General features: G+C 39.0%; 1 protein-coding gene across 1 annotated transcript in view; it reads left to right on the forward strand.

The window, feature by feature from the left end:
• MAP7 (microtubule associated protein 7) overlaps positions 1-18,881 on the forward strand; it is a 172,525-nt gene that overhangs the window by 127,614 nt on the left and 26,030 nt on the right. The window contains exons 4-7 of the mRNA XM_021693162.2: positions 3,739-3,902; positions 4,741-4,858; positions 8,308-8,418; positions 13,874-13,987. Coding sequence (XP_021548837.2) covers positions 3,739-3,902; positions 4,741-4,858; positions 8,308-8,418; positions 13,874-13,987 — 507 coding nt within the window. The remainder of the gene's footprint in view (positions 1-3,738; positions 3,903-4,740; positions 4,859-8,307; positions 8,419-13,873; positions 13,988-18,881) is intronic.

Here is an 18,881-nt window from a genome sequence, read left to right on the forward strand (position 1 = left end):
CACAGTGAACCTATGAGGAAGGTCCTATATTTATTCACGATTTACCCTGACAGAGTGAGGCATTGGGAGGTTAAGTAACTTGCCCAAGACCACACCCTTAGGGTGAATTAATCAGGAAGTAGTTCCCAATGAACAGGAAGTAATTTTTTTTTTTTTAAAGATTTTATTTACTTATTCATGAGAGAGAGAGAGAGAGAGGCAGAGGGAGAAGCAGACTTCCCGCAGAGCGGGGAGCCCGATGCGGGACTCGATCCCAGGACCCCGGGATCATGACCTGAGCCGAAGGCAGACGCTCAACCATCTGAGCCACCCAGGCGCCCGAACAGGAAGTAATTATTAAGACCCCTGGATATGTTCTAGTTATGAAAAGCACTGTGGTGAGTGGGGGCGGGGGGGAGGAGGGAGAGCAACGAAAACCTTTGCTACCTAGAAATCAGAATAGAAGAACTGAAGTTTGTGATAGATGTCATAAGAGCAGCATTGACGCCCCGGAAGAGTCAAAACTCCTGAAGACCTTGAGGGCAGTGTTCCTCCAAATGCCATCATAGACTGCTTGGGACCACCCCGAATCACCTGGGAGGTTTGTTCAAAATTCAGATTCCTGGGCCCCATTCTGGAATTGGTAAATCTGAATATGAGGGTTAGAGCCCAGGAATTTGCATTTTAACTAGTACTCTCCCCCTACACACCCCCCAATATGATTCTGAAATATATTGTAAGACCACTGCCTTAAAGGATGGATCAGTTTGGATAAACAATGATGGCAGCTTTCTCAACAGAGCGACGACAGGAGCAAAGAGATGGAAGAAGCATGGGTTGTTTGGGGAGGGGCAGTGAGGAAATAGGTCTAATTAGAATTAAGAGGCCATTTTGGAGAGCAGTGCAGAATAAGGCCACAGAAGGGTATTAAGGCCAAGTTTAGGGAGGACTTTAGAAATCAGTGGAGTTTCCGTTTAATGAGAAAATAATCTCAAATATTCATGAGCAAGAAAGTAGCCTGATGAAAAACATTATTTAAAGAAAATTAATCTGTGAACTGATGAACTCTAATTTTACAAATTTACCTTTGAAAAAATATTTTCTTAATATTCCATAAACATTTTTTTTTTCTTATTTTGTCTTTTGGCTTCTGGGATATCTTAAGGAAAAGAAAATATTACATTGTAAATGTCCTCAAAGACTCTGAATTTTTCCTCAACATGGGGTATAAAAGTCAGAGACTATGTAGTTAGAAAGCTAAGAGTTAAGGAATAGATATACTGCCTGTCTCCAGGTTTCAGGGTACAAATCCATTTCTTTTTTCTGCCTGGGATCCTCATCCATTGTCAGTGGAGTATAAATTGGTGTGACCTCTGCAGAGGATAGTATGACAATAGCTATCAAAATTTGAAGTGTGTATTCCCTTTGATTCAGCAATTCTACTTCTACATGGATATGTTCACGTATCCAGAGATGGTTATGATAGTACAGTGTCACCCCAGGTCTGAATTGGCAAAATACTGAAAACTTAGATAATCTATCAATAAGTATCTGGTTATATAAAATAAGGTATGTAGGGGTGCCTGGGTGGCTCAGTTGGTTAAGTGGCTGCCTTCAGCTCAAGTCATGATCCCAGGGTCCTGGGATCGAGCCCCACGTCAGGTTCCTTGCTCAGCAGGGAGCCTACTTCTACTCTGCCTGCCGTTCCCCCTGCTTGTGCTTGCTTTCTGTCTCTCTGGCTCTCTCTGTGTCAAATAAATAAATAAAATCTTAAAAAAATAAAATAAGATGTGGACAAGGGAATATTATATAGCCATTAAAAAGGTTGTTGGAGTCATGTTTTATGTGTTGATATGCAAAGATGTCTAAGATATATTTTCAGTGAAAAAAGCAAGACACCGAGCAGAAGGTGTACTATGCTACAGTATATATGGAATTTACTTTTTTTTTTTCCTTTTACATTTGTACAGAAGGTAAAAGTGGAATACAAGAGGGCCTGGGGTTAGAGAAAGACCTTCATTTTGCCTTTTAATATTTTGTACTGTTTAAGCTTGACAGAAGTCTGTCACTGTAAATCCATCTTTTTAAATGAACTAAAATATGTAGTATCATTGAAAGCCTGTTGAAGGTATTCCCACATAGGAACCCAGAAGATATTACATGCACAAGTGTGTGTGATCACAGTAAATTCACCTTTAAAACTTGTTAGAATTATGTTCCCCATCTGTTACTTTCAGTGTGTATTCTCATAGTGTTTTTATTTATTCACTCGGCAGTATTTATTGAACATATTCTATGTGCTTTTACTTAAAGTAAATTTTCAATTGGGCCTGAGAATTTCTTTAGAACCATGGGCTTTCAAACTTGGAAGAAATCTTGAAAATCAATTTCCACATCTTTTAGGCAAGAGAAAACTAAAATTCAAATGAATGTGTCTTAAGATCTCACCACCCATTAGTGGCAGGGCTGCTGGGAAAACCCAGTTCTCTCTGCCACCACCCTGAGTGATGTCACAAGACAAACTCATCTTGGATTGTCCGTGTCTTTTTACCCAAGTAAAGTCAATTCAGATTGCTTTCAGTAGACTTGTCTCCTTAAATGGACAGCTTTGGAAAGGTTTAATGATAGCAGAAATGCAGAATCTTTAATAGTAAACATTTAGAGGAAATTGAAATGTTCTGAATTTTCATTTTTTTTTCTCTTAAAAAATAACATTTTAACTTATACGCCATGTATTATCCTCAAGGTTTATGCTTTAAATTTTGTTTGGACACTTTTGCCAACAGTGTTAATAGCTCATATTAAAGATCTGTTTAGTTATCACGGGTCAAGGAAGCATCGTACTAAAAAAAACAAAAAACAAAAAAGAGTTTTGTTGGGTATGTATTCCCCTAAAATGAGGAAGAACCATGTATATGTAAAGGAGAAAAGAGGCACTCCATCCCTGAATTTTCTGAATTGTGTATTTTCATTCCACCTGTGATATTAATAGTCAGATTTATCTAACCAGAGTCTGAGCTCTTCAGACACAAGAACTGCTTCTTTAGTCTCTCACATGACTTAGCTGATTCGGTGTGATAAATCTATAAGGCATTTAATACAATCTTTTAGCAACTATCAATTCTGGGGATTTTCTCCCAAATTCTTTTAATACTTTCAGAGAAGCAGTGTTATGTTGAAACAACTGTAGTCTCAGGCTTTTGATGGGGAGGATAAAAGAGAGACGAACAGTACTGTTGGTTTTGAGGGCATCGTATCAGGATAACACACCAAACTAGAGGACTGTAGGGATTCCCAAAGAATGGAATTCAGTGCCTCTTCTTCGACCTCATTGCTAGCATATTAAAATTATGCTAGAAATTAACAGTGGTATTTTTTCCTCAAAACTGAAAAAAAAAATCTTAAAAATCAATTTCCACGTCTTTTAGGCCAGGCTTGGTAAATACAAAACCAAAGAACCCATATTTGTTCATTGTGGGCCATTTATACAGTCCTACCTATGCAAATTTTCTTGTTTTTCTGTTAAGAGAGAGTGCGTGCAAGCAGGGTGGGGCGCGGCACAGGGAGAGGGAGAATCTTAAGCAGGCTCCAGGCCCAGGGCAGAACCCGGGGGGCGGGCTCCATCTCATGGCCCTGAGATCATCCCTGAGCCAAAATCAAGAGTCTGACTTTTAACCAACTGAGCCACCCAGGCACCCCAGTACCTATTCAAGTTCTGAACCTGCCTGTGCTTGATTTCCCTTGTTTTTCCTCCTGAAGCTGCAAGAGAAATAATCTGGTTAGAACGGGAAGAGCGAGCCCGGCTGCACTATGAAAAGCATCTGGAAGAGCGGAAGAAGAAACTAGAAGAACAGAGGCTGAAGGAGGAGCGGAGGAGGGCTGCTGTGGAGGAAAAGCGGAGGCAGAGGCTGGAGGAGGACAAAGTAAGAGGCCGCCCTGGCCAGTAAATGGGAGGTTTGTCTACTTCAGAAATGCAGCACGTTTACGGTGAAACCTTCCATTAAGGTGCTAGGCTGCCTAGCAACATTAAGTAATCCGTTTTATAGATAGATAGCCGCAGCTTCTAGGGAGGTTGGGGTATGGAGGGCAGATAGCGTTAGGGTTAGGGTTAGGGTTAGGGTTGGTTAAAATTGTGGTTGTTAAAATTGTTTCCCTAAAAACTTTAAAAGCCCAGGTCTCTGGTCTAGAGCTGTAACTTACTTATGTTCCGTTCATCTGTGTGAAAAGTATCGTGATGACTCCCAAGTAATTGGGTTTTTCCGGGGCTTTATCGCTTAACATTTTCACATGGATTGTCTCATTTAACGTGTACACAACCCCTAAGTGTTTATATATCAGTTTCTGCAAAAATGAACATGTAGACTCAGAATGAGTAAGTCACAGCTCAGTAAGTCATGGAGTCAGGATTACCCACCTGCTCAGATACTAAATGCCATTGTTTTTTAAGATACAGTAACACATTTGTTTAGCATCTGCTCAAGCTAAGACCTGCACCACCATGCTTTTGTGAATTGATGAAAGTACCACGTTCCTGGTAATAATAACAAGGGTTGCTTATTTAAGTACCTGTCGTTCACCAGGGGCTTTATCAATGGGGACTTAATGATTTCAGTAACCCTCCCAGGCTGACGTGTAAACGTTAGGAGGTAGGCGTACTAAGGTAAAAATCTCAGTAGTGCCTTTACTCCATTCTGCCTTAAGTTGAAGAAGCCTCGGACAACCAGGTTGAATCTAATCATCCGCTCCTCTGTTCCATTTAAGGAACGCCATGAAGCTGTTGTACGACGGACAATGGAAAGAAGCCAGAAGCCAAAACAGAAGCATAACCGGTGGTCATGGGGAGGCCCTCTCCATGGGAGCCCCAGCATCCACAGTGCAGGTAAACAAGCCGTGATTGCTTTCGAAAATCACTACTTTTTTCCTGGACAGCAAAAGGGCAGTTGCTTCTTTCTTCTAAGCCTGTGTTTCCAAAACAAAAATCATGGGCTGAAATAATTAAACTATAAATGATGCTCCTACTGTTTGAGGATAAGAGGGTGATGGAGGTAAGAAGGTAAGGTTCTCTCCCTTAACACAGGCTGCTTTTCTCTTTTGTTACACAGTTCCCTCAAAGAGATAGAAATCTATGCAGTGTTTCTAAGTAAACATGCAGTTTGCACGCTACATTATTTTAAGTAATCATTTGCATTAAGATTTCAGGATGATGGAAGAAGTTAACCGATTTTATCATCTTCTCTGGAAGAATCATAGCAGTATTGACTGACCAAATCAATACCATGAGCTTGCGTATTCGGACCGTAAAGCGTGTGCAGGGTTAATGCTCTGCAGGAGAAAGCACAGGTTCTGAACCTAGAGCCAGCGAATGTCTCAGCCATTCCCTCGTTCTTGAATGGACATAAACCTACTGAAATTTGGACCTAATGAGAGGCTTTATTTTTGTACTGTAAATTCAATACACTTTGAATTTTATATAGTGTGTCAGTTCTTTTTCGTCTGTGTGAGTCTAATAACGTTTTTTATTATTATTATTATTTATTTTGAAAAATCATTGTCTTACATTCTGTCCCCAGGTGGTTTTGTTGAATCATCATTCACCTTTCTCGATTTAGCAGGCCTGGACCACCACCTCACAATTCTTGGTGGTACTAGAAAAGCTGGTACAGACATCCCTATGGTTGCTGATTGCCTCACCTGTAGCTAGCACCTCCGACCTAGGGCCGGTCCATCAGTAGCTGAACCATCACCACCTTAGGCATAATGCATGCTTACTATCCCATTGCATAGACCTAGATCTGGGATGTGGCACAGTGTTTCTAAAGTGCGACGATACAACTCCGGTGGCTGGAAGGTGTTGAAATAATGCAATGACATGTGATGTGTTTACTTTCTAAGTGATGATTTTGGATAAAACCTTTAAAAAGTGCTTTTTTAGTTAATAAATTACCTGGGTTCAAAGTACATCCAGTTTGCTCTCCCCTACCCCACCCCATCCCCACCCCTGTCTGTTTTCTGCTCTTAGTTTTAATCTAGAAAACCATGGATTGTTGTTTGCTCTACTCTTTCATTCCTAACATTCAGTGTGCCCAGTAGAAGCTCTTTATTTTAAAAATTCTAAAAGCATATTATCACAACTTACTTTCCTCTGATGTTGAACAGTATTTGAAAGTACTCTTTTTGTTTTTCCCCTTGGCTCTTAGTGACCCAGTGGTACTTGGTGGGGGCACGTGGCAAGTCTGTAATCATAAGGCTTATTTATGTGTGATATTTTATTCTCGGGGCAGTTTTACATATACGCTCCGTACAGGAAAAGCTGTCGTGGTACATATCTTTATAACCTTTGTTTTATTGCTTCCACATTCAGGGTTTAGTATATGGCCTTTATTTCTGCCACTCGGAGCACGAGAAGCTAGTGCTATATTTGTTAGCTCTTGGATAATATCCATTTTTATAAGGGCTGTGAATTAGAAAAAAATTGCTGTTATACAAGAACGGAGAAGTTGGAAAGTAACTGGACTTCGCCAAAATTCTCAAAGGTCGCAGGGATCTGCTGTGATCTGAAGAGCAGTGACCTGGCCTTACTCATTTATAAAAATGCCTCACTCAGGATGGGCACTCAGTGTTTGCTGATCAAAAAACAGATCTTAGAAATTAAATTTAATCCAGATTAAATCAGCGTGATGCCTTACTGCTCACACATCAACTAGCACTTGTTTGGAAATTTTTTTAAACGGATTCTTCCTAAATCCTTTCGTGAATTTGTACTTTGTTCAGCAAGAAAAAGAAATGATTAAAAATGGTCTTATTATATTAAGTAATAGAATAAATACACGTTATACCTCCATCATTTTCACCATGCAGAGTAGGCCTGCATGGATACACGATGTCCCCCAGCTGAAGCTTAACATACAAAAACAAGATCAGAAAATGTATTGCTGTCAATCATCCAGAAATGGCTTTTGTTATCCTTCCTTGTGTCCCCTGGACCTTACATTTCATCATTAAGATGTTCCTTTTGATATTTTATCCTAAATCTTCAGGATTGCCCCAAGAGCCTATCAGTTAAGGGTTAACTGACGTCACAGGCTTGATGTCTGGGTTTGTTTGTTTTATAATTGAGTTGCTTCAACCATACAAATGGTAGAAATAGGAATGTCTGATGTTGGTAGAAGACTTGTTTATCCCCCATACGCTGTAAATAATGGCCAAAAATGGTTATTCTATGGAGGGACGTTTACTATAAAATTTTTGACTACTAGTGTTACTTAGACCGATGGGAACTGGGTTTTAAAGGCATCTACCACAAGGATTATTTTTTGTTTTTAGTTTTAGAAGAAGCTAACAATAGAAAACAAAATATGGCAAAACCCTTTTAACTTTGGTCATAGGTCAGAACCTCCACTTGCCCTCCTAAAGAAATATAATGAGATTTTTAGACTTTTATTCTATGCAGTTTTATTCAGGGAACATGATCTATTCTAATGAGCCTGGTTACAGCTTGGTTCCACCATACAGACAGCAAACTAACGAAGCTAGTTTTGGCCGTGTATCTTCTCGCTGAACTTTAAGAATTACTATGAAATTACTCACCTACAGGAATTATTTAAGTTATTATTAATAAACTTAAAGAATTCTGATTTTCTTTCTATTGCCGTCAGTTTTGTTGGGCAAGTTTGTGGGCCGATTCTATATTTGTAAACCACCCAAAACTCGGTATTATAGGCAGAGGTGTGGTAGTTCGTAGACTTTTTAAAAAGAAATTCTACAGTGGCCATCCGTTCCACACCTAGAGTCTTTCTTCTTCTTTCTTTTTAATCTGTTTTTCTGTAATGAACTTTAATGCCCTGGGTAAAATGACTGTACAAGAAAAAGTAGCAGCAATGCATAGAACCTGGAGTTCTTTTTTTTTTTTTCTTCTAGTGTTTGCATTCTATTTCACCAGCCCCATTTCTACCCTCTTGTTCCTAGTGGGGGCAATTCTAAGGGCATCCACTTTTACAATCTCCTCTTTGCTGTACGGTCTGCCGCATTATTTTAGTTGCCCTCCACTGGCCTTGGTCTTCGTCTGTCTGTTGTATTATAACAAAATGCTTGAATTTCCCTGGCTGACAAACTGGTGTACTAAATATTTACTTTATCCTACGAGAAAAATGAATTTTATTTCTAACCTTTAAGTTACCTTTAAATGTCCACTTAGAAAACTGTGCTATTACATAAGATCTAGTAATAGAGCTGAAAGCATCCAATCCTAGTTTTTCCTTCCTTCAGTGAACTAGGAAATTGCAATCCTGCATGCTGGCTGTCAATTAGCATTATCTCCATTTGTTTTAGATCCAGACAGGCGGTCAGTTTCCACCATGAATCTTTCGAAACATGTTGATCCCGTCATTAGCAAGCGGCTCTCCTCTTCATCTGCAACTTTACTAAATTCTCCAGATAGAGGTACAGTCAAAAGGAAAACAAAAAAAAAAAGTGTTCTGTTATTTACTTAATGCTTTTTTTTTTCTGGATGTTTACAGCTAAAAATAAGCATCTGAAGTTGCTTTCCCTACGTTTCTTAAATAGGAAGAACAAAACTTCAGAGTAAAAAAGCAATAAACGGCTGAGCAGCATTTCCCTTGCAACAAGAACCTTGCTCATTTTAGAACTTGGCTGAATGGTTGCGTTTAGCAGTGATGAAAGCGGTGCTTCTCAACTTTTTAGTAAATGAGTTTACAGCTCCAGAAATCACCCACTTACCCACCACCATGCAAATAATCTTTGTTACGAACATTTATTTTACTTCAATCATGTTGTCTTTGACTTTTCATCTGTACTTTGGGAATTCCAAGCTTTGACTTTCTAAAAAATCTTGAATGATTCATGTTGGTAGATTTCATTTTGCTATTTGATTTCTAATTTAACCAAACCTTGCTTACTGCATCTCTTGTGCGTGTGTGTGTGATTGGTTTTTGGTGTCCATTCATTTTGCTCTTAAGGGATTTGGCCTAACTTCAAGAATATCATCATTGAAGCCTCCTACAACTTTTAATAATCATAGTCCTCCAATTATTGTTTTATTTGAATTTTGAGTTTTACTCATCCCATGGATTTACAGTACATGAATGTTGAGCTATTTATAAAATTAAAGTTTTATTTTACATATTTATATGTCATAAAAGGAAAAATCAAGTTTTTAAGATAAGCTATGGTTTTACAGAACTTAAAGTGATTTTAAGTTAGAAAGCCAAAGAATTACTGTGCAATATAAAAACACATACTCTTTAAAAGTAACAAACTGTGGTTATTTTGAATGATTTATTAGAAACTGGGAAATGTTCAGTGTTTATAGTCTTTAAAAAAAATTCAATGTGTGCATGTTCTGTGTGTATGTGTATTCATATATTTTGTATTGTGTAGAAGTTGTGTCATTGTAATGTACAATATTATACGTGTTGATGCTATTTTATAACTAATAACTAATCTCTTAAAGCAGTAAATGTTGAACAATTTCCTAATCTTGCCTTTTAACCTAAAGCATTCCTTTTTTTTTTTTTAACTAATTTGCCTAAATCATCAATATTAGACTTGTAGTCAAATTAGGGGCCTTCTAATATGTTAGAGAAAAGTATTATGAATTAACATCCCTTTCATAAATAGCCTTTATTTTCAAACTGATTCCCTTAGTATAAAATATAGCATATGAGTGCTGTTCTTACAATTGTCTACTCATCTTTTCTTTGGATTTGATCACTTACTCAGCACTTTAATTTTATACTTTTGTGAACCTATGTCTAAGACAAACTACAATTGGGATTTTACGATACTTTGAAGTCAGACCTTACTTACTGCCTCTTGCAGTTCCACAGCTGAAATTGGGGTAGATGGGCAATAAACCAAACAATATCCTACCACCCTTCTATGGGATGACAGTGATTTGTCAACTAGCAACAGGATTGTTTAAAAGATTCTGCCTGATCATATCTGATTGGATATTCTTTTTTTTTTTTTTTAAGATTTTATTTATTTATTTGACAGAGAGAGAGCACAAGTAGGCAGAGTGGTAGACAGAGGGAGAAGGAGAAGCAGGCTCCCTGCTCAGCAGGGAGCCCGATGCGGGGCTCAATCCCAGGACCCTGGGATCATGACCTGAGCCGAAGGCAGACGCTTAACGACTGAGCCACCCAGGCGCCCCTCTGATTGGATATTCTTAATAGGATCTTAAAACTGGGAGAGTTTTATTGGGTGGCTCATCTGTTCCAGTTGGGGTAACGGAGTTCCAGAGATGATTGCAGAGGTTAAAGACCCGATTTAATAGCCTACAAACTAATTGTTGGAGAAGAGGGTCTAGCACAGAGATCACCAGCTCCCAACCTGTGTTGTTGTTACTCTGTGTCTTCAGTTCTTACCTTCCTTAGATCAACCCTGACTTTATACGTTCTTCCTTTGAGTGAGGTTAAGGATCAAGGGAAGTTCAACAGCCAGGTCCAGGAAACCGCCCCATGAATCATGGGGCCTATGAAATCGAATCCTAAGCTAGACTAATAGGATCAGAGGAAGAGCACTAAATTTGGGAGTTCTGCTGCTCTGCCCCCTTGTCAAAGGAACTGTGAACCACCAGTTCCTGGATCCAATAGGCCAGGTCAAGTTTGGCCACGAAGGAAGATTCAGTTCATCCAGGAGCTCCCATGTGGTCCAGGAAGCTTTTTTTTTTTTTTTTTTAAGTTAGACAAAACTTTCAGTAGGACCATGAGGGGGCTAGGCCTTTTAATGAGAATAGAAATTCTTCTGAATTTGAACTTCTCTAATTTATAAATTTAAGTAACTTAATTTTCTTTTCTGCTCTCTTTATATTTTTCTGCTATCTATTTTTAAAAGTTGGTTATGCTTTATTAAATTAGGAAGCATTCTTATCAAATTATTAAATTAGAGGCTTTTACAGACAAATCTATTAAAGGGTGTACACCATTTACTAGATTGTCTGAGCTTTCTCAGCCCTATAGCACAGGCCTTCAAGCTGAGAGGCTCTGATGCGATCAAGGTTGACATTCAGCCAGAATGCTCTCCTGGTTATTAAAAATACTGAAATATTTCCATACCAGTTGGTAAATACCCACTTCCCCAAGCTGTGCTTCCCCAAGTCCTCCAGAGCTAATGCATGGCATCCATTAGCTCTGTGCCTCTGCCCTACTTGTTTTTAAATATTTTGATTATCACACTTGAATATAGTGTCACACAGACTGAAAAAATGACCTGAGTTAAAAGAAACCTCTGATTACCAAAGATTTTTATAATTGCTGCAATAGAGAGAATTTTGCCACTGGAAATTTTTGCATTAAAAATGTGTGTTTCTTAATATTCTTAAGCTACCTACTTATCCAGATTTTTCTCAAGGAAGGGTAAGGATTTCAAAAAAAAAGCAAGAAATGAAACTGCCTACCGTTTGCTTAAAATTAGTCCATACATATTTCCCTAGAATCTAGATCACAGGCAGGTTCTGTTTGACTGGAACAGGGTTTTTTGTTCTTGTTTTAATTTGAATTCACTGCCATCATTCTAAAAATCGAATATCTCCTACAACATTTGGGTTTCCTACTTCTCGTGAACTACCAGGATCTGGCAACACTTGCCTGATTTTTGCATGACACCCATCGGAAACTGAACAGTGATTTCCTGCGTATGGAAGATTGGGGTAGTACAGATATCTATAATATTTGTGTGCCTCCCCTGGTCCAGATGGTCTGTTATAGGAATCATCAATATCTCATTTTTAAGTGATTAAGTAGGATCAATACTAAATATTGTTTCACGAGAATTAATATCTCTTCCTTCAGAGGCTTGTCATCTTAAAATCAGGCGCCTCTAGGTGGTGGTGGTGGGTACAATAAAGTAACTCTCCTGTCCTAACCTTTACTAAAAAGTTATCTTCCGAAAGAGATCTCTCTCTCATTCAGGGCATAGTAATAAATGCAGAAGCGGAAACATGTTCCTTCTGGCAAAATCTTTCATTCACGCTGTTACATCTGTAAAACAAATCTCTTTGGATTTGCTTTAAACACAAGTCAAAGAGGGGTTTGAATCTTCATTTGAGGCGAATTCTTTGGTTGATGCTTTAAAGACTCACAGAAATAAAGTTAATGAACTTCTTAATCCAGGGGGGAAAGAAAAGACCTGTCTTCTCAATGGTAAACCATCTCTGCAGTTGTGAGCCAGTCATCCCGCAGAGTTTATCAAGGAAAGGAAGCATTCCTCTGTTCTTCCCCTTCTCATCTACTTGAAAAAATAGAGTTCTGTTGAAGATTTTCATTTCATCCTCCTCACTCCTCCCCACTGGTTTTCTTGTGTGACTGTATTCTGCTTTTAGTTTACACTCAATTCCATTGTTGGTGCTCACATACACACACTTCCATATTATAGTGTATAACAGCCCTTGTTCCGCTGTCATTCTACCATGTAACTGTTACTCTATTATATATGTATAATTGTATATATACAACATATACATATTTATATAATCCTTTTATTTATGACTGTCAGATAAGATTTAACTCTGAAGACTCTCCTAATAACAGAAAATCTAATAATTCACTAATTCTTAAATTCACCACAGCCTTGATCAAAATAACCACTTTAAAAAAAATAAAGTCAGGTAATTAAGGTAATTACTGGAGGTTGGTAGTTCCTTTCAAATAGGAGCAGATATTTCCTATACCAACATTTAATATCAGATAACTTCTGTTAACTAAAACTAGTTTTTTAGAGTTTAAATGTCATCCCTTAAAATACAACATATAAAAGGTTATTGAGAGAACAATCGCTCCAGAGGCAAGAGGATTTGCACCTGCTGTTTATGATACAGAACAGAACTGGCCTTGTCAGGTTTAGACAGTTTTAAAGACTTTTATCAGTGACTTGGGAGTGTGCCCTGAAATAGAGATGTATGGTTACCTTACTTTAATGATACTTTTAGGATTTTGCAAGCTTCTTCCCTGATATTTTTGGAAAGTACCTTCTATATTTTCATAGGCCACCACTGGAAGCTAACAATATAAGTGAAGTCATTAATTTATAATTAGCATGCATTTCCTAACAGTGGTCTTGCCACCAAGCCCCAGTACAGTTTGGGACTATATTCACTGCATTATTCTAAATTTATTTTCTGGAATCTTCACACACCCACTAGTAATTTCTCACATTAAGTTTATATTGGATTTTGGTTTTTGTTTCATTTCGTCTTGCTTCAGCTTTACCCTTATCCTCCACCAAAATGTTTATGTTGTTGCCAAACAGGGACCTGAAGGAACCTGGCTTGCCGAGTGGAAAAGTCAAAAGGAAATCCCAGACAGAACTTTGCATGAGCCCTCTTTCCTTTTATTAGATCTAATTTCCCCCCCAGTTGACGAAGTAGCAGTTCATGGACATCTAGCAAAATGTAATGGAGACCCTTTCTGTCTGCATTTATATAGAAATGCAGTCTTGCATTACGCTGCCAAAGCCTGTGTTGGAGTTGATTATACAGGATACTTAGGAAGCCCTTTGGCTGAGGTGTGTGCCATTAGTCCCCTGTCCATCCTGATGAGGGCAGATAGGTACAACTACATGCCAAACCTGACGGTGACGTTGATATCTCTGTTTTGTTACCTGTTCACTCCTAACGAAGGGGGTTAGCAAGATCTGCATCCATAAAACTAACATAGAGCCCGTCACAAACTTAACATCTTGAAGAAAGGCAACGTTATGAAATAGCTCCTTCTCTGGGCAGAGTTCCCGTCTCCCAGACCCTATTCCTGCTGTCCTCCCTGGAGAGCCTCGTCTCTTGAAGGCCTGGCATATGGAAGCAATAAGTATGATGCTTTTGCCCCTGCTCCCCCCGCCGGAAAGAATTCCTCTAACATCTTGCTTATGTGGTGACGTCTAGCTCGCCGCCTGCAGCTCAGCCCATGGGAGAGCAGCGTTGTTAACAGACTGCTGACGCCCACACATTCGTTCCTGGCCAGAAGTAAAAGCACAGCAGCCTTGTCTGGAGATACAGGTAAAACTGTCAAAGTGCAACTTTCTTGGTGAGGTAAAGTCCTCCTTTTAAAGCACACCTGAGCCACCCCGGTCATCTAATTATGTCTCAGGCTTCCCCATTGTGTTTGCTTCTCTTTCCCTGGGTGCAGTGGCTTTGGAAATGTCTGTTGGTGTTGGTTTCATGCTCCTGGTACTGTTTCCTCTTCGCATCTTATCTGGACACCAGATGCCAGGCAGACAAAGGATGCCCCTCCTTGTGATCAGATGGCTTCAGATGCTTCTGTGTGTTTGTAACGTCACCAGAAAAACCTACCCCTTCCCCGCCTTTCTCTCTGCCCCTGCATCTGAGCAGACCATCAGAGGTAGACATGATTTAATATTTAATACTGATGATAGATGGACTTGAGACTAAAATCAAAGCCCAGGTCGATTTAAGCAAGAGTTTCACGATGTGGCTTGGGCTAGCAACTTCTGCCTACGCCAGGCTTTCGTATGTAATCTAGGAATTAGTACCCTCTCAAATCTCTAAGAGCTGTGGAGAAGGCTAATTACAGTCTTCTTCTTTGTTACATACTTTGAAAATATGGAGAATGTGCCAAGTACTGGTTATTATAATTAGTTATAACTCCTCTATGTTTTTGAAATGCAAAGCTTGCCCAAATGAGCCAATTAGTTTAACGAGAAGTTAGTGTAGAGCCTAGATCTAGCTGGAAAGAAAGATACATCTTTAGCTTTTGGCAGCATCTCTTTTGTGGTGAGTTGATTTGGTTTTTCCCAAATATCTCTGGGCACAAGAGGTATATCTCTGTAAGCAGCCTAGCAGCCCTTGTCTTAGCACTTGGGAAATTACATAGCCTCTTCATCAAGTTCCCTTTAAAAATACTTTGCCTCTGCAAGTCTCTTCATGTTCATTAGCCCTCTTTGCAAATCATTCTTGGTGGTTTTATGATTTTTTTCATCTCTGGTGTCCAGTGAGCTAATAACAACCCTAATTCTCACAATACCCCCAGGAAGCAGTCGAAAAACCAAGTGCAGACATTCCTACCATCTGCTTGTGGAAACCAAGTGCGGTGACACTAAGTGACTTATACCAGAGCCACTTAGAATTCTGATTGGTGGACTGGGCCTTAAACGTGCTTCCCCCCTCCTCCCTCAGTGCCTGGAGTGATGCTCTGTGTACAGTTGTGCATTCAATTAGCTGGATCACAGCATTCTGTGTTTTCTGTGAAGGAACTCTCCTGTCAGCTCTCATGTCGCATCTGAGATTTTTCCAGGGGAGAAAGTACAACTAATTTCAAGATAGTTTACTTTCTGTCTGGGAATGTCATGCTCTTACACAAGTCATGAAAGTTTTTCCACATGTCCAGCTAATTGAAGAAACTGTAACATTGCTTTTAGTCCTGTTTCATAGGATCTAAATAATTTAGGGCTCTCATGCTTTGGAATCTCCACCTCGTATGTTGTTTCATACTGAATGACTGCCTCGCAGCTGAAGAAGTGTCTGTCTTTGCTTTTTCTGTCACCACTAACTTGTGTCAATTCTTTTCGCTTCTCCTCCAGTCCTTTACAACATCATTCGCTCATTCTCCACCCACTCTGCCGGCCCATCTTCCCACATTCTCTCTTCACTGTTCTAATCAATCAGGTGCTTTTTACCTGCTAACTGGCTGTTCTTTACTTTGCATCTTTCCCATTCTCCTTTTCACAAATGGATACATTTCTGTAATTTTACAGTGAAGCAATGCATAGGCCTTTACTTGAGTTGTCACTCTTATTAATGCATTCCTTAGATCATTGTTACCTTATTGTTGCATTGGTACAGCTTATATTTAATGAACCAAAACTGTTGTTTTAATTTTTTTCCATTTGAAATTATATATGTAAACATCCCTTATGTTTATCTTGTCAGAAACACTGTATTCATCTCTTTTCCTTTTTCCATCTGCTCTCCACGATTATTCTTCCTTGTCTTTCCATTTTACTGTTGTCTCTTGAGTTCATCTTATATCTGGTTGCCACTGGCAAGAGGATGACCTACATCCAGAGCCAGGGTTAAAGAGCAGATCAAAACAGCCATCCTTACCCCTAGGGTGTTTGGTGATTGCAAACTCCCAGAACACGCAGTAAGAGCACTTGAAATTTGCAAGAGTCTCCTACCTCTCATTTGTGGCCACTGCTTTGGGTCGACTTCTCCGTGCCCTTTTTTTTTTTTTTTTAAGATTTTATTTATTTATTTGACAGAGAGACACAGCGAGAGAGGGAACATAAGCAGAGGAAATGGGAGAGGGAGAAGCAGGCTTCCCGCCGAGCAGGGAGCCCGATGCGGGGCTCGATCCCAGGACGCTGGGATCATGACCTGAGCCGAAGCCAGACGCTTAACCGACTGAGCCGGCCAGGGGCCCCTCCACACCCATTTTTTTAAAAATACATTTAAAATACATGTGATTATTACGGCTCAGGGTTAAAAGAGTTGATACATATAAAATGTTTAGACTAGTACCTGCACATAGTAGGCCCTCAATAAATGTTATTAATATTATTATTTTATAAATTTTCTATTCTCTGTGCTATACTCCAGCCAGTTGTACTGCATTATCTTTTCTCTGCACTTTTCATATATCGTTCATTTAGAAGATCTTGAACAAGTTAAATTAATGCACACTTGTTACCAAGAGTAGAAGGAAATAGAGATATTATAGAAGACTTTCTACTGGACACTCCATAGAAGAATCTTCATGTTTAATAGAACTACTTTGGGATACCAAGAGCACTCTGGGAAAATCAAAATACTGTATATTATTGCTCTTACTCTTTTCTTTTTTTTTTTTTTTTTTTAAGATTTTATTTTTTTATTTGCGAGAGAGAGAATGAGAGACAGAGAGCATGAGAGAGAGGAGGGTCAGAGGGAGAAGCAGACTCCCCGCTGAGCAGGGAGCCTGATGTGGGACTCGATCCCGGGACTCCAGGATCATGACCTGAACCGAAGGCAGTCACTTAACCAACTGAGCCACCCAGGCGCCCCTCTTACTCTTTTCTTAAGAAGGGCAAGATAATTCCAGTAAATGATTAAAGGTTTCAGGTTTTCAGTAGTTGCTGTTCACAACAACAACCCATTCCATGAAACGTAATGTCCTTAGAATTTACAGTGTTCGTTTTAGCCAGACAATGTTCCTTGAACAATTAAATTTGAGGATTTTTGTACAAACTGCACTCAATAGATTTAAGGATATTTTCTCCCTTTGCTTAATATTACCTCAGTGCTGTAATAAAGAATGAACCAGAGGGGTGATGAGATTGGCTTAGACCCATGATCATCTCAGGAAATGCTCCCTAGATACTCTTGAAATGATTTTCCACTGGAGGACAATGAACTCCTATTTCTGTGTTTCCTTTTTCCTGTCAGACCCAGGCCTCAGAGCAGGGCTGTGGTCTAGAGTTTCTTGATTCTGGAGCAAGGTAAATGGCCTCTGGCTGGGCCCTGGGCGGTCAGTGCCTTTCCTGGTCATTAATCCCACAGAAGTACCTTGTGCCAGGATCTTATTCTTTAAATGCATTTGATTGGCTTGAAGAGTTTTGCATTATTGAACTCTTCCGTGTCTGGGAAAGCAAATGCTTTGTTGTGGTGCTTGAAAAGGGTTATTTTCAAATAGTTTCCCCTGTGATCACAAGAAGCCAAATGAGACTAGGTTCTCCGTTCTCACAAAAAAAGGAATCTTCCTTCACCATTAAGGTCTGAAGCAAAGTTTATGTGAACTCCCAAGTTAAGATACACATATTCTTTTAAGGAGGACTGAGGGGGAATGCAAAATGTTTTAGTTTATCCTGAAGCAATAGTTCTGTTTTCAGAGGATTGGAAAAGAGAATGCAATATCCAGTCCATTCCCTGCCTTGACCATTTAGCGATACCAGAAGATAATGCAAATCATTTAATAAGAGAGCACGTAAATAAATAAGCAATCTGATCAACTTTCTGTCTGTAAATGAAACCAAAATAACATTTTTAACTCTATAATTCCAAAATTCTTAATTTTCCTTGTGAAGTTTTGAGTTTTTAATTTATTAGTAAATACTATTATGCTTAGCTGAAATAATGGTCTTTTTAAAAGTTTGCTACAATGGCAGTAGGTACGGAAAGTCATTTTATAACATCATCCAAGCACATAGTATTCTCCTCAGGAGTCATGTTTAATTGTCTAATTTTTTTTTTTTTTTGCTGGAGGATAAGATTTCTGGGCGAGATCTGAAGAATGAACCTTGGAACCTTAGAACCCACACTTTTTTGTGTGTAGTGGTATATGAACTTCCTTACACCCATTTTTTGCCCAGAATCACTTGGTTAATGACAATGTTCCTGTGAAGGTGAATCGTCAGAAACTGATTTTTTAAAAAAATCCCAACCTGAGTAAAACAGTAAGAGCTATTCACGATTCAACTTTATTTTTGGCAGTTCTAACATATGTATGTTCTATTCAGCATTTGAAATGATTACATCTCATCTCCCCATACCTTCTACTGCTTGTTAATAAACCATCAAATGCCTTGGCTTTTTGGGAAAACCCAGAAGGCATGCATCTGATTTGGCTTTAAATAGACAAAACATTTACAGAATTTTTTCTGGAAATTATTAGTTATCCTTGTAACACCTAGTAAGACTTGGTTGTTTAACATTGTAAAAATCCCGTTGCTTTTTTTCTAGTGGCTGTTGAACCTTACTCCTGAAATAGGTGGCGTCAGTCTTGATTGCCTGCTTGCTTACTTCCTGTCTCTCCACCTTCTGTCCCATCTTAAAGCTAATTATGAAAAATCTGATTATAAACAGTCCTTATATAAAAATGATCTATCACTACTGTAGTGTTTTACCAGAACCATCAGTTCATAGGAATATAAGCCCATTGCTTTCCTTAATTATTAGG

This window comes from Neomonachus schauinslandi, chromosome 8, assembly GCF_002201575.2.
Source record: "Neomonachus schauinslandi chromosome 8, ASM220157v2, whole genome shotgun sequence".
In the NCBI taxonomy this organism is placed as follows: Eukaryota; Metazoa; Chordata; class Mammalia; order Carnivora; family Phocidae; genus Neomonachus; species Neomonachus schauinslandi.